At 37.4% G+C, this 15,975-nt stretch overlaps 1 protein-coding gene across 2 annotated transcripts in view; it reads left to right on the forward strand.

Moving 5' to 3' along the window:
- The first annotated feature begins 6,094 nt into the window (after window positions 1–6,094).
- Window positions 6,095–15,975, forward strand: part of LOC111149268 (RAB28, member RAS oncogene family) — a 116,963-nt gene continuing 107,082 nt past the window's right edge. For both annotated transcript variants that reach the window (XM_022506236.1, XM_022506237.1), the window contains exons 1-2: window positions 6,095–6,379; window positions 10,947–11,043. In XM_022506236.1, coding sequence (XP_022361944.1) covers window positions 6,305–6,379; window positions 10,947–11,043 — 172 coding nt within the window. In that variant the 5' untranslated portion in view covers window positions 6,095–6,304. The remainder of the gene's footprint in view (window positions 6,380–10,946; window positions 11,044–15,975) is intronic.

Consider the following 15,975-nt stretch of genomic DNA (forward strand, 5'->3'; position numbering starts at 1 on the left):
TGTGTGTGCATGCACACATGTGTGTAAGCATGTGCTTGTGTGTGAGAACGATGTTACTTGTGGACTGGGGTTTTCTTTGGGGGAGGGGTGAAGCATGCTGAAGAACATTATTCATAATATCCCCAAACTGGAAACAATCTATTTGTCCATCAATTGTAGAGTGGATAACTAAATTGATGTTAATTCATACAATGGAGTAGTATGCAGCAATGAAAAAGCACAAACTGCCACTGCACATAACAATGCGGATGACTTTCCCAGACAATATTTAGTGAAAGGAGCCGGATGTCAAAGAGTACATAGTGTATGGAATCTCTTCACATAAAATTCAAAACCTGGTAGAACTGATTTATGGTGCTAGAATTCAGAATGGTAGTTACCCTTGGGGAGTTAGTGACTGAGAGATGACACAAGGGAACCTGCTGGCATTCTGGATTGTACTATATGTTGATCTAGACGGTAGTTACATGTATCTGCAACACATTCAACACACATACATGCACACATGTATATGTGTATGTGTGTGTATTTGTATAACCAAGGGAGAAGAGAATTTCAGGAAGAGAGCCTTCTTCCTCCCTCCCTCCCTCTTTCTTTCTTCTCCTTCCTTCCTTCTTTCTCACCCACCCTTCCTTCCTTCCTTCCTTCCTCCCCCTCCTTCCCCCCTTCCTTCTTTTCCTTCCTTCCTTCCTTCTTTCCTTGTAGGAGTTCAATCAACCAATACATCATCATTACTATAGTTTCTTATGTTTTCAACAGAAATACAGCAATACCAAGTGCATGAGCTAAAAGCATGGCCATTATTCTGTCTTACTCAACAACATTTTATCCTTTTTTCTGAATCTATATTCATTGGGGCTTTAATCCTAAGGGGTCTACATCTTCAAAATAATGAAATACTTAAAAAGCTAACAGAAAACTCATGGATGACTATTTGATTTAAAATGATAGCAGAGGTTGGTGGTTTTGAAATCAGTTTACTTGTTGATTCACTTACTGTTTTTTTCACCTTAATTGGTGATAAAAATGTTCAGTTACTCTCTATCCCATCCATTGACTGTTTTACTATCTTTTTTTTGACCCGAATCTAAAATTTTCCTGTTGATTTATGAAACTTCAGTGTTTCTCCTTTGATTAGTTTCCTGTGGCCAAATTATTGTGACAAATTACTGTAAATTTGGTGGCTTAAAACAACATTTATTCTCTCATAGCTTTGCAGTCTACAAATGTTAAATCAGTGTTTGCTGGGCTGAAGTCAGTGTGTTGATAGAGCTGCACTCTCTCCATTGGCTTGAGAGGGAGAATTCCTTCCTTGCCTCTTTCAGTTTCTGGTGCTGCCGATATTCCTTGGCTGGTGGCTGTGTCACTTGTTTCTGTCTCTGTGGCCTCAATGCCTTCTCTGTTTCTGTCTGAGTCAAATTTCCTTCTGTCTTTCTTTTATAAGGGTACTTGTGATTGCATTTAAGGCCCACCCTGATAATCCAGGATAATCTCTCTATATCAATATCCTTAATTTAATCACCTTGGAAATAAGGTAATATTTATAGGTTCCAGAGATTGGGACCTGTTATCTGTGGGGCAGTCACTATTCTGTCTGCAATACCTCACCACCAAATTCCAAGTTCCATAGAAACAGAGCCCTTGTCTGTCTTGTGTGTTCTCACTGCTTAAAACAACTGTGAATGAGAATGCCTGGCACATGGTAGGCATTTATGTAATATTTGTGAAATAAATCATTAATTGTAATGAATACATTTGAAGGCTTTCTTTTAGAATGCGGGAGTTCTGTTTCACTCCAAAAGACATACCTGATACCATTAGTCGGAATTTATAGTGAAGGGTTTCTGTTCAACTCAGAACAAATATTCTAATAACCAGGCTTACGTCCATAGTTCAGATTCCTTCACAGGGAATGAACTCCTTGTATTTGGATGTACTCCAACAGAGTTTGGATTATCATCTGTTAAAGATGCTAGAGAAGATATTTTAAAATTAGGTGGGAAGGTGGTAGCAGATAGCAGTCAGGTTTATCTTATGTAAGTACTTTTACTTCTTCATAGCTAAAGAACCCTAATCTCGGGGCGCCTGGGTGGCTCAGTGGGTTAAGCCTCTGCCTTCGGCTCAGGTCATGGTCTCAGGGTCCTGGGATCGAGCCCCACATCGGGCTCTCTGCTCAGCGGAGAACCTGCTTCCCTTCCTCTCTCTCTCTGCCTGCCTCTCTGCCTACTTGTGATCTCTGTCTGTCAAATAACTAAATAAAATCTTAAAAAAAAATTATAAAGAACCCTAGTCTCCTGAAATTTCTAGAATTCATCTCTAGGCATTTTGTTAATTTATTGTTCTTATGACCACTGAAAAAGATTTCCCTAGTTTATGACCCTGTTGCGGGTTCTTATATAAGCTCCATATTTTCCTTTTCTGTGGATCAGCTCTATTGCTCTTTAGAATGGTAAGGCACCACACTGGAAGCTTTCAGTGCTAGGTAGCATGTTCTCCTACACAAGAGAAATATATATTTTTAAAGATTTTTATTTATTTATTTGAGAGAGAGAGAGAGAGAGAGCATGAGCTGGGGGAGGGGGGAGGGGCCGAGGAAGAGGGAGGTAGATAAGCAGACTCCCCATCGAGCAGGGAACTGGATGTGCAGCTTGATCCCAGGACTCTGAGATCATGACCGGAGCTGAAGTTAGACTTGGGCTTAACTGACTGAACCACCTAGGCACACCTCCTTTTTTTTTTTCTTTTTAATTTACAAATATGGTTCTAAGTCTTCATATCTAATTTTCAACCTGGAATCTTGTCATAGATGGGTAAAATATGGTCACTAAAATAATGCAATTGGCTTGTTTCGTGATGTCTCTCCATCAAAGCAGTTGTCTGGGAAATTAATGATAGGAAAATGCAAGGTTTTCTTCTAAATTTCCCTTCATATGAAACCACAGTGAAAATCGGTCTTAACCTCAGCTGAATCTAGTTTTGGGCCAAAGCATTTGTGCCAGTTAGGATGTTTCTATCTGCGAGTAATGGGATACACAGCCAAAGTGCCCTATAACAAGAAGCCTGGGAGGCTGTGGTAATTCCAAATATTATGTCCTCACCCAAATAATGACAGCAAGGGAAGGGAGGGGGAGATATTTCTTTCTGAATCTCTCCTTTTTCTCCTTCCTTCCTTCTTTCTCTATCCCTCTCTCTTTCTTTCTTTTTAAAAAAAGATTTTATTTATTTATTTGGCAGAGAGAGAGGGAACACAAGCGGGGGAGTGGAAGAGGGAGAAGCAGGCTCCCGCTGAGCAGGGAGCCTGATGTGGAACTTGATCCCAGGACCCGGGAATCATGATCTGAGCAGAAGGCAGATGCTTATCGACTGAGCCACCCAGGTGCCCCTCCATTTTCTTTTTTAAAGAGAAAGGGAGAGAGAACATATTTGTGTGTGTGTGTGGGGGGGGGTGATAGAGAGGGAAAGAGAGAATCTTAAACAGGCTTTGTGCCCCTCTTGGAGCCTGATGACGTGGGGCTTGATCTCATGACTCCAAAATCATGATCTGAGCTGGAACTGAGAGTCTGAAGCCTAACTGACTGAGCTACCCAGGTGCCCTTCCTTCCTTTTTAATCAGGGAGGAAAATCTTTTCCAGATGTCTCCCAAAGGACATCCTCTTCTGTCTAATTGTTCAGAACTGGGTTACATAACCATTTCCATTCAGGACGAATGGAAAAACAAATTTCTGCAACATTAACTCCCTTTATGGACAAGAAGGGGTTAAATCTGTCTTCATTAGAAACAGAGTCCTCAAATCAACATTTATAAAGAACTTTGCAAAACCCTTTCAGGTACTTTTCCTACTGATACTCATTAAAAACTTGGTAATGTAGGAAATTGTTAGTGGTGGTGTTTGGGAGTAGGGAAAGTACTGGGAACTAATACTAACTGGGTAGCTACTGTTGGGGACTAATCCTACCTACAGATGAAGAAACCAGGCTCTACATGTTGAGATCTTTATGGCTGAGGATACTGCTTCCTACTCTAAAAATGAAAAGATACTAAATGCATGACACCACAATTTTGTGTGATCATGGGCTGATTAGTTATCAGTCCATCTAGATATTCCATTTGAAAGGATTGTAGGTAGGAGTAAAGAGTTACAAGACCCTAAAGTAAGAATCTGATGCCAAGTATAGTTTTAATATAGGACACCCCCTCCCATAATGTGTTATGGGCCCAGAGTGAGAAGAAGTACACATTTGTGTAAGGATTGCTGGTTTCTTGAGGTTTGCTGATCAAGGTCTTTTTTGGATAAGTGAAGTGCATTCCAATTTAAGTATTACTGGATACCAGGTTAACTTAATGTCTTATGCAAGATTAATAATTGTATGTACATGCTTATATGCAGGGGCTATATCATTAATGCACAATAATACATAGGGGCCCTGCTGGCAAACATAATATATACATGCTTATATGCAAGGGGCATATCGTTAATGTATAATATGTGAGGAGAAGACTGAACGACTAATTACAATTAAATGTAATCTACATAAGAAACCTGTCTAAGGTAACATCGCAAGGAAGAAGTGATGCTCCAATATGGACCATATCTACTGATGATGATGAAGAGGATAATTACACCTGTTAATATTGAGTGTTACTAGTATATGCTAGGCATTGTGCTGTTATTTTACATTGAGTACTTCATTTAATTTAAAACTTTATGAAGGAGGTGGTACCTCTATTTTATGGATGTAATTGTGGTTCAAGGTCACACATCTAGTAAGCATAGGTCTGTGATTAGAACTCCAGTGCTTCCTCTAGGACTGGGCATTTCTTAAAACTGTACTGCTTTCCCATTCTACTTCCTGCATTCTTTCCAGGACCACTGACTCTGAGCTAAACTTTCTGTGCCTTAAGCTTATGCATCTGTAAAATGAGATAATTCTACCTACTTTATAGGGTTCTCATGAGGAATGAACCATGATCATCCCATGATCATGTAAAGTAATTAACAATGAGACAAGCATAGTAGGTTGGCATTATTATTATAGAATTTATGTCTATTGAAATTTTCTGTGACATCTTTTACCTACTCTACTGTACTGAGACAGTACAGCAATTCTTAATACTTTTTGGGCTCAGGGCCTCTCTACACTCTTAAGAAATTACTGTAGACCTCGAAGAGTTTTTGTTCATAAACATTGTTCATTATTATCATTACTGCTTTGAAATTAATACTAAAATGTTTGGCACTCTATAACAAGCACATGATTCCGTAACTGCCAGAGTAATGCCATCATATACATCATGCATCCCCTGGAACACTTAAACTCGTGAGAGAATGAACACGAAAAAGGCAAAAAAAAAAAAAAAAAAAAAAGGTTTGTATTATTATGAAAATAATTTTGACTTTATTGGCGTCCCCCAGGGTTCCCCGGACTACACTTTGAGAACTGCTGCTCTAGGTTCCTTGCTTGAGGAATGAACCATAAGATTCTGTTGCTCTGTCCAGGGAACCCCATGGTTTCAGAGCTCAAAACAAGAGGCAGCGCCAGAACCCTGTTCAAGTGAAGACCCCTACGGGCGCTTCCCCGCAGGCAGAACGGTCCTCGGCAGCCTCCGCGGCGCCCACGCCCCTCCCCCAGCGCGACCCCCGGCGCCCCTACCAGCTCCGGGTGGAGGGCCAGCCTCAGTGTGCTGCGCAGTCCACCGGCTTCCCGGGCGCCCGAAGACAGGCGCCGCCCCACCGCCTCTCCTCCAACTCCCGGCTTCCATGGCAACCGGGGCACGCGGCCCAGGCGACAACGCCCCCGCCTCGGGTTAAACCATTCGCTTCAGGGACATTCACAGGGGGTGATGGACACACGGGAATATGATAGAATGCCTGAATGTTACTGGGTTCCCATTTTTCTACCGGGTTTGAACGATATATTTTGTTTTCCTTCTTCACAGCTGCCTGTGCGAGAGTAGCGCCCATCTCGCCAGCTCAGTCCAAACGCCTCCCCCGTCCCAGGCCCGGAAATGGGCCGGTTCGCTAGGGAGGCTCGCGTCCGCGCGGGTCGGCGCAGAGGAGGGGGCGCGCGACAGACGTAGCGCGTGGGGGGCGGTGCGGCGCCCAGGGGAGGGGAAGTGGGCAAGATGGCGCCCGGCGAGTGATTCAGCCTAGTTACGTCCAGCGGCCGCTGAGACTTCGGGGCTGGGGGTTCTGCCCCCACTGCCGCCCTTCCTCCTCTCCCCCGCCCCCGGAGACCCCCTGTTACCCTTCCTCCCTCTGCCTCGGGGTGGGGGTGGGGGAGCGGGCCTGGTTCCCGGGACACCATGTCGGACTCTGAGGAGGAGAGCCAGGACCGCCAACTGAAAATCGTCGTGCTGGGGGACGGCACCTCCGGGAAGGTCAGTCCTCCAGCGGGCCCGCCGTCTCCGGCCTGCAGGAACCCCGGCGCGGCCCCTGCAAACCCCAGCCTCCTCCCCGCCGCTCGGCGTCGCCTCGGTATTCCAAGGGCCGGGGCCCGTCCGATCGTAGCCTGGGGCCAGACACGAAGTAGGCGCTGGGTGAAGGCTGACTAGAGCCGTCTAGCTCTCCTTAAATTAAAAAAAAAAAAAAGGAAAAAAAAAAAAGAAAAAAAAAAAGTCACTTCCCAGCTCCTTGCCTGCGCGAACTCCTACTTCTTCAAGAGTCGAGCCAGCATCGCCCTCGTGGGAAGCTTTCCAGTTTCTTGCCTCTGAGGACTGGCAAAAATCTGCTCTTTTCACTTTAGTCCAGGTCACACTTTGCCCCCCCCCCCGCCTTCCGCCGCTAGCCCTCTCCGCCCCCCTCCCATCCCCCCATCCCGCACCGCCGGCCGCCTTACGTACCTACACTGCACTCCTAAGAACGTGGCTCTGGAATCAGATTCCCTGGGTGAGCACTGCCCCATCACTTACTACTGGTCGGGACACTGGAGGGCAAAATTGCTTCCCTAGTTGTGCTTCATCGGTAAGGTGGCTATTGATAGGGGTCGCCTCAGAGGGTGAAGTGTGCAAATACACATTCAGTGTGAAAATCCACATAAAGCTTTCAGAACATGGTGTGCACTCAGTAAACGCTGGCCGCTGGATCATAGCATCATACCTGTTCATCACTGCTCCCTCCAAGCACAGCACCTGTCAACACAAGCACTCATTCAGCAAATATCTATTGAGCGCTTAATTTAGGCTGATGCTGAGAGTACAGTTGCTATCGTGGCCGAGGGGATCTTTGCTTAGAGTCTAGTCTCCGGTGACGGTTGATCGAATAAATGAGACTGAGTGCTTGAGAATATCCGACAACCAGTCCCCTTACCTCTTCAGGCTGACGTTTTTAACTCTGGGTTGTGGAGCTCCCGAAGAATCATCTCTTGGTGCTTGCTCTTTGGGGAGGGTCCATGGGATCTCAAAACGGTGTGTACCCACCCCCCAAATAAAGTGAGGAGCCTCTGCCCGGGGTGTCTTCACACCTGTCGCTTCTGTCCAAGGCGCCAACACTGTTTCTGGGAATATTGCTAAAGTCTGTCTCCTTTCTTCTTCCCTCGCTTTTCCCAGCCAGGGTCTTCAGAAACGCAGGTTGTTATTGTTACCAGTTTCTGGCTCATGATTGCCCTTTACTGGTGTAGCTTGGACCCTGGTTTCTCTGGTTACGACTGCTCTTTGCATCTTCCCTGGCAGTTGGCCCAGCGGAGCTGCTCCAGTCTTTGGTTCTGAGATTTGAGTTCCTAGGGCACCTGGGAGAGTTGTCATTTATATGCAAAATTTGGAGCATTCTGTTAATTTCTTTTCTTGCCTTTCCGGATGATATTTTGTTACTGATTTTTATTGCTGAGGAAAAACAAGCTAATATGCTCTGATTACCTTTAAAAGATTTTTGGGAAGAAACTTTTTGAATGTTTCAGTTGTTTTAAATAGATCAGTATTGTTTCTAACACTCTTATTCAATAAAAATTTTGAGGTATATTTGTATAGTTTTCTTATTACTCAGTGTTCTTTTGAATACCTTCTAATTTTTCATTTCCTAAATCCTTTTATGGTCAACTCATAACTGAATTCATTTCCTGTTTAAAATTATAATGACAATCTATAGCACTAAAACACTTGTTAAAAGAGACAAAAATTGCCAGTTACCCTGTGGTTTATCCTAATTCTTTAAATTTTTTACTTTTTCTTCCAGTATTTATCAGTTAGTTTCATACATGTGTTAGTTGAATTTTGTTCATAGTTTTTTATCTGAGTTTTTTGTTTAGCCTGCCATGTTTTCTTCTTGTTGCTAATTTAGTGTGAATAATTACAATTTTTCATCTCTGTCTAAAATTCTTTCTAGTGTAGGACAAGACATGATTTTTTCCCTTCCATATTGTTGAGTTAGGACTATCATTCTGCTTAAAAGGGTAAGAGTGGTAACTGTTTATGGTGTTTGACTTAGTCTTTATCATCTTGACTAAACTCTTTTAAAACTGTAAAGGCATTTTCTGCCAGAGATTTTCAGACACAAACATCAGAAACCTAACCTTTATTTCAATATTTGTATACAGGCTTTTTTCTTCTTCATGCCCTATTCTGCTCTCAAGTTATTGGCAGCTACCAACATTCCCATTCTGTTTCCTTTACTATCCTTTTATGAAGTCAGCTTCACTTTCATTCTTATTTGTATCCTAATTGAACTCCTGGCTGTTTTTTCTAGCATTAGTTTCTCTTGTCAGTTTTAACTCATGGCATTTAAATACACATTGATGAAAGCAATAGAGTATTGATATAATCACTAATAATTTCTCCAAGAGAAGTTTAGCTCCTCCTTCTAGTAACATGTGTTTCTAGTTCTTTCTGTTTTGATTCATACTTTTGATTTTATTACATATTTCTTAAGATTTTTTTGAGGCAAAATATTTTTTTTTTTTTCCTTTGGTATTACTACTAAATGTAGTATGGTAAAAATTGTTAGCAGAAGCTCACCAGACAAAACAATATAAAGAATCAGATAAAGATGTTTCACATATGGTAGATGATTGTTCACTTCATAATTGTTTAAGAAAGGTATTTATATAATGACTTGAGAGAAATTATTAAGAGTGAAAGAAGGCAGATAAAGTCTAGAGAATTGAAGAGGAAGTGCCTACCACTGATTCAGTTGATTTTCTGTTTAATTTTTATAGAATGTCCAGAGACAGTGTAAGAATACACTTTAATATTGTCATGTTCTCACAGGCCTGTAATTTTGACAGATTATACTTTATTCCAATCAAAAAATCCTAGCTTTATGTTTGCCTCAAAAATGTGAGGGTAAGGCTTTCAGAATCTCGAAGTCCTGTTTCCAAGAAAAGAACCTTCGAATTTTTAAAACTATTCATTAACATAAAAATACTGAACTTTGAGAAGCTTACACGAAAGTGCAAAATTACCTTAAATGGCACTATGCTAATGTTACATGTGCCTTGAGTTTCTCTTTGTCTTATAAAAGTATAGCAACCATCCCTATATTAAACATTTTGAAATATCTGTAATAGTTAAATAGTGGCAGTTATTTTTCTCTGGAACTCTGAACCTCTTAACAGAAGATTTTGTACTCTGAGTTAAACACGCTCAATGGCATAAATAAAGATAAATGAAAAACAAAGAGTTTTAAAAAGGAATGCTTACCTTTTTTATTCCAGGCTCTCCATTTTTATATTATTGTTACATGCTTTAGGAAGCCAAACAAATTTTCATTTGAGTGTAGTGAGTTTATTTCTCAGTGCCTAGCAGAACATCTTTCTTAGGGTGTTCGATAAATATTTGACCACATATCTTAGAAATTTATTACAAATGTTGAGTATTTGAATAATAAATGAATTAGACTTAGGGTGTGCAGATTGTCATTTGTGTGAAAAATATGGTTCTTGTGTCAAAAAGAATTTTAGGTCTTTTTGTTTGAAGAAATTGAAATTTGGCCAAGTTTCCTTTTGCATTGCTGCACTTATAATTAATTATACTAAGGTGTCTTGGGAATTTTATTTTAGTTAATATCTAATTTTAACATTTAAAATAAAAAAGGGCAGTTTTCACTTAACTTTGGTAGTCTTTCTTAAAGAGCGTAAAGCTCTTTAAAAGCTTTGTGAAGCTGCCTTTCTTTTTGGTGAAGTTTACAAATAAATAGGGCATTTAAAATATTTGAGAAACTTTTAAGTTATTGAGTTATTTCAGTTGTTTCCAGAATGGTTTTTATTCTGCTTTGATAGGAAATGGTACTCCAGAGTTTTGAATACAACTTTGAGTTGTTATTTAAAAATATGTAGAAATATGTGTATCTATTCTGGTTGTAATATTCTTGTGACTTAATCTTTATGGTTGTTGGATGGAAAATATTTTTGCCCACTTAATATTAGTCTTAAAAATACCAACTTCTTAATTTTAAAGATAAATATTATCTCAGTCATTCTGTAGTATAATTTTCATTAACTTCTTTAATATAGAGAAAAATTAGACATTTAAAGATACTTTTTTGTAAAGGAAAATTATATGAACAGACTTTCCTCCTTTTAATTAGTACTTATTGTTTCTGAGAGCACAAATATTCAGAGTATTTAGCCTCAGAAATGAAACTTAGAATTGTATTGAACTGATATATATGGATATTTAGGATTCAGATCTTTAGTCATGTTGTTTTAATTTTCTTGTTGATAAATCTCAAATTCTAATTTCCAGCAAGGAGAAGGAGCTTGACTATCAGGGGATTTAAAGAGATCTAACCTATTAGTCTGTTGTCCCCACTGATAGCTGTTGGCAAGTGAAATTTACCTGGTGGAGTGTTAAGTCCCTCTTTGCTTTGTAAATGATTAGAACTGCTTAAAGTTGTTGGTTGGATTAATGGTAGTATAAATACTAAGATTACTTAATAAGGTTTAGTAATGACTTTATGTTTACATTTCTAAAACAAAGACATTAATTTTGATATTCTATGCATCAATTTTTTTAGACCTCCTTAGCTACGTGTTTTGCTCAAGAAACTTTTGGGAAACAGTACAAACAAACCATAGGACTGGATTTCTTTTTGAGAAGGATAACATTGCCAGGTAAGAGACTAAAAAGCTTAACATAGAAAATTGTACATATCTTACAATAATAGCAGAGATATATAAAATAAATTTGGGGGCTCTTTCTCATGAAATATATGTAATTATATATATATTTATTATATTATATATTATATATTATAATATATATTATTATATATAATATATATATTATATATATTTTATATATAATATATATATAATATATAATACTCATGAAAATATATATAATTAGCAAATCTATCATAGGGAGGTTAACTTTGATCAGGATCTCCCATGAAGACATATTGTTCATGGGTGTGAGAAAAAAGTTTATATATTCCCCCATTCTCCCGCTGTTTTTGACCACTCCACACATTTTTCCAGAATAAACAATAGTTGCTTATAAAATTCTAAAAAATTGAAAAAAATCAAATGTTACACAATTATAAACAGATATTGTATAAACTAAATGTGAAAAGACTGGAAAGGATTATTTTTTTAAAATATTATTTTGATTAGCCTCTGCTTCAGTTTTTTGTTCAAGAGAAAGTTGGAACAGAAGTATAATGTAGCTATGGAACTTCTGTGCTCTAATATGTGAATGCTGTTTTATGCAAGGCAGCATGAAATTGCTGGCATTTAATAGACCACTAAAATTTAGGGTCCCTAGGCACTCATAAAAATACAGTTTGAGCATTCAAGATGTTTCAGTTCACCATGCAAAGAAACTATTTAGATGCCAGTTGCAGCACATTTTGTGGGAAATACAGGGAAATAATAACAAAAAGAGAGTGGTTTCTGTTTTAAGTTAGTTTCTGAACAATTGGGGCTTTAAAATGCTCTGTCCATTCATTTGTGATGGTTAAATTATATGTTTAAAGTATTTTATTAAAAGCAGTTTATCTTGATTGACTTTCTAAACCAGTCTGTCTCTCTCCTCTCTGAGGACACACATTTGAATAAAAACAGTTGCAAATGTAGTGTTCAGATTCATATACTGGAGCGTGAGTGATATAGTGGGAAGGGGTTTAATAAATTCCAATATTATCAAAATATGTTAACCTCTCAAACACCCCATCTGTCAGACAACTCTCCATCAAAGTTTTAGAGCAGCTAATGAAAACTCTTGGTAATTGAAGGTATTCTGCTTATCTCACTAGTGGTATGCTCTATTATATTTTGTGATTGTCTGTATTCAGCTACCATTGAAAAATAAATTGAAAGATAGAGTATGAGAAAAGAATTCCAGCTTTCTGTTAACTAAGTTATTGTTCAGCAAGAGGCTTATGAGAAACACATGCATATTTTGTTTCATCGGTATTTCCTTTTAATGTATTCAGAACTGAAAAATCTCATTTTATTTTTATTATTCTCATTTGTGTGGATAGGTTAATGCTGCATTCAGAGTATTTATAGCAATTACTAGAAGAATATATACACAAGTCGTATAATATACATGCTGAAAGCTTATTTTTTGCAACAGTTTTTTCAGAGATGCCAGTTGTACATAGAGAACCGTCATATATCTAGTTATTGATTATTATTTTTGATGCTAACTAGCAAGAGCATCAGCTTTCTATACCATTAATATTAGTTAGTTTTTCTGACTTTTTTTTAGTTCAAAGCCTTAAATACAGGAACAAGCAACATTCAATCATTAAAAATATCTTAGGACTGGTTTTGGTTTTATAATAGGTGATATATACAAATGATGATTTCTGATCTGTTGCACAGTACTACCCATTTTAAAGTTTTATTACTTTGTAAAAAAATATTTGGTATTTTTGAAATCAAAATTTATAGTATAATATTTTAGAGTTAGAAAGTACTTATGTTAAAAATGACATTAGGAAATTTATACTCTTAATGAATATATATTTTAATAAATTCCTGATTAAATTTTTATTTGGATGGGTAGAATTCCAGAAAAAAATTCTTTTTTTTTTAAAGGCAGTTGGTTTTATGTTATTTCATGAACTCAAAATTGTGTTAGAAATTTCAGTAGGAAAAAATTGTTTTAATGTAACTTGATATTATATAATTAATACATACATTAAGAAATGAAGTAAATAAATTACAAGGTTCACAGTATATCCTTTACATATTTTAACCTTAATTTTAATTCATTGTAGTGTCAAATGTAGGATGACTAATATTTGTATCATTTGCTAAAACATTACAGGCAGCATTATTGAATTTATAGTAAAGAACAAACTAGGTGAATCTAATATTTGTGAAATATTCTAGTAAGTCTTCTGTCCATTCAGATTGTTAAACGTGAATATCTCCTGTCCATCTATTGACATTCTCTTCATGCAAGTTTTCAAGGTCATTACTTTGTAAATATTCATCCATTTTAGTATATTTCATGTTCCGGTATGCTGTATAGTCTGGATGCAACCACTGTGCAGAGTTTACTGCTTAAAATAGTGTATCTGTTAGTCAGAGATTCTGCTGATAGAGCTTCTTAAGAGCCTTAGTCAAAATACTTTCAGGAAGCTTGTGGGTACAGTCCAGTAAACAGCGTTCTACTGTGAAAAGGATTTCTAAGTCTTTAGTGCAAGAAGTGGGCAGACTTGTGTTTTTAGTTCCATCTTGACTATGCAGCACTTTAAGTAAGGTTAACCAAGGCACCAAGTGTACTTTTACAAGGTCACTGTTGAATCCTCTTGGTGGCTTTGATTCATAACAAAAGCAGCTTACCTGTATTTTGTCACCTCATTTACTTTATTTTTTTCCACTGGTTACATGTCATTTCTTACTGGGTAGCGGGAATTTTGTAGCATTTTGCACTTGAGATTAGATTGCTGACAATCTCCTTAATGTTCTTTATTAGTAGGAAATTTATAACAGATGTATTCTTGATTTTTTAAAAAAATTTTACAGTTTTGATTATTTGAATACTATTTTAATAGGTTATTAGGTATGTCATTTTGAAAATATACATGGCAGCTTTATGTATTTATATTTAGGGAAGTTAAAATGAATATTGATTAGAATTCCATCTTTATGTGATTTTGTTTCCCAAATAGGGAAATTTATTTTTATTTTTATGTGTTAATAATCCTAAAATCCACATGTAGAAGTTAAAAATATATTTCTAGACATATGAAACAAATATGAAGCGAGTATCATTTGTGGAAGCTATAATGATGGCAGAAGTGGGTTTTTTGGGGGGGGGGCTAGCATTGTCGATTATCAGTAATGCATAATTATTTTTATTTCTGAGGCACTAGAATATGTATATTAAAAAAAACAAGCCAACAACAACAGTGTTTATATAGAAAGGTATGAATTTAAAAAATACCTGCAAAACATGAATATAAATATAAACTCAGATGGGAGGAAGCTGAATATATGATTTAGTCTTAAAATGATGTAGTGAGAATTTGGAAACATGAATATCATGTTCGTAAAGTTTGTAGCTAAGGTGTTCACAATAACTAATTCAAATTGGATCTGACTATCAGAATTTAAAGGCAGAAAAGCTTTATATTTCTTGATGCAAAGCCAAGTGATAGGATTTATTGACCTTGAAGAAAATGGTATTAAACACCTTATATGAAGTATTGCCTACAATCTTACCAGAAGAAAGTTAGTATTGTTAAGCACTGTTTTTTTTTTTTTTTAAAGTAAACAAATGACTGTAAAGAGTCTACAAGTAAAATGAATAGAGTACTGCCTCTTTATCTAGGTGCTTCTTGAAGCGATTTAACATACTACTAGTGACCGCTAGTCCTTTCTCACCTGCTTAGTGTGAGACAGTGTCATAGAATGAGTTCAGCTTTGAAACTTGAAAAATTTAGATGTTTAAGTAAATGAGTTTATTCCAGTTGTTGGATAAGTCTTATTTAGGTCGTGCATTTCGGTTTTCATCTTCACAGAACTCTAAGAACATTTTCGTCATTACTCTGTGATTGTTGAAAGTATGTGTATGTGAGAATGATGACTGGTGATAAACTTCAGGAGCTCTCATTAATGCTAATGGAAGTTCCTCATGTAAATCCTTTGCACGTTGGCAGATGCAACAGACCTACCTCAAAATAATGGAAAGATTGTAATACAAACCCAACAAAACTTAGAGTTAAGGGTAAAGCTTGGCTGGTTAATCCATTGTTATACTTGCTTTTCAGTTGAATGATGTGACTAACATTCTCTGATTTTAGTGTTTGGCATTGGCATAAAAATTCATGTCCTTATAATCTTTTTCATTATTGTTTTTGAAGTGAGAAGATTTTTTTTCAGTTGTCTTATGTTTTTATTTTGACTTTTTCTGATTTGCAAATCATTCAGGAAGGTACATTTTTTAGTGTGAGAGCTCATTTTGAAGATACTAATTGAGACTTTGTCTTCTTTGGAGAAAACTGCATCATTAGGAGAAATACTTTGAAATGTTAAACTAGAAAGTATATTGGACATGGTCTTTAACTTTTGGGGTTATGGATTCATAAGGGAGAATAGTTTATCTTATAAATTTTTGTATCAGGCAAATACTTTGCAAAATAGATGAATTTTAAAGATTGCTTTTTAGTGCTTTTTTTTTTTTTAAAGATTTTATTTATTTATTGGTTAGATAGAGAGAGAGAGAGAGAGAGAGCGAGCACAGGCAGGCAGAGTGGCAGGCAGAGGCAGAGGGAGAAGCAGGCTCCCTGTCCAGCAAGGAGACCGATGTGGGACTTGATCCCAGGACACTGGGATCATGAACTAAGCTGAAGGTAGCCGCTTATTGGACTGAGCCACCCAGGCATCCTGCTTGCTTTTTAATATTTTTAAATGCTTTTATAATGCTTGTATGGGGAGGATTTGTTCTACCATTTTATGAAGGCTTTGAAGCACATATTATGATTTGTTTCAATGGAAATGCTTTGAACAGTAAATGCATCATAATGTTTAGTGAAATACTGGGTATGTATCCTGCATCTGTTCTGAAGAGGGCTGTCATATGTGTTT

Source organism: Enhydra lutris, unplaced genomic scaffold, assembly GCF_002288905.1.
Source record: "Enhydra lutris kenyoni isolate GAN:26980312 unplaced genomic scaffold, ASM228890v2 scaffoldscaffold21, whole genome shotgun sequence".
In the NCBI taxonomy this organism is placed as follows: domain Eukaryota; kingdom Metazoa; phylum Chordata; class Mammalia; order Carnivora; family Mustelidae; genus Enhydra; species Enhydra lutris.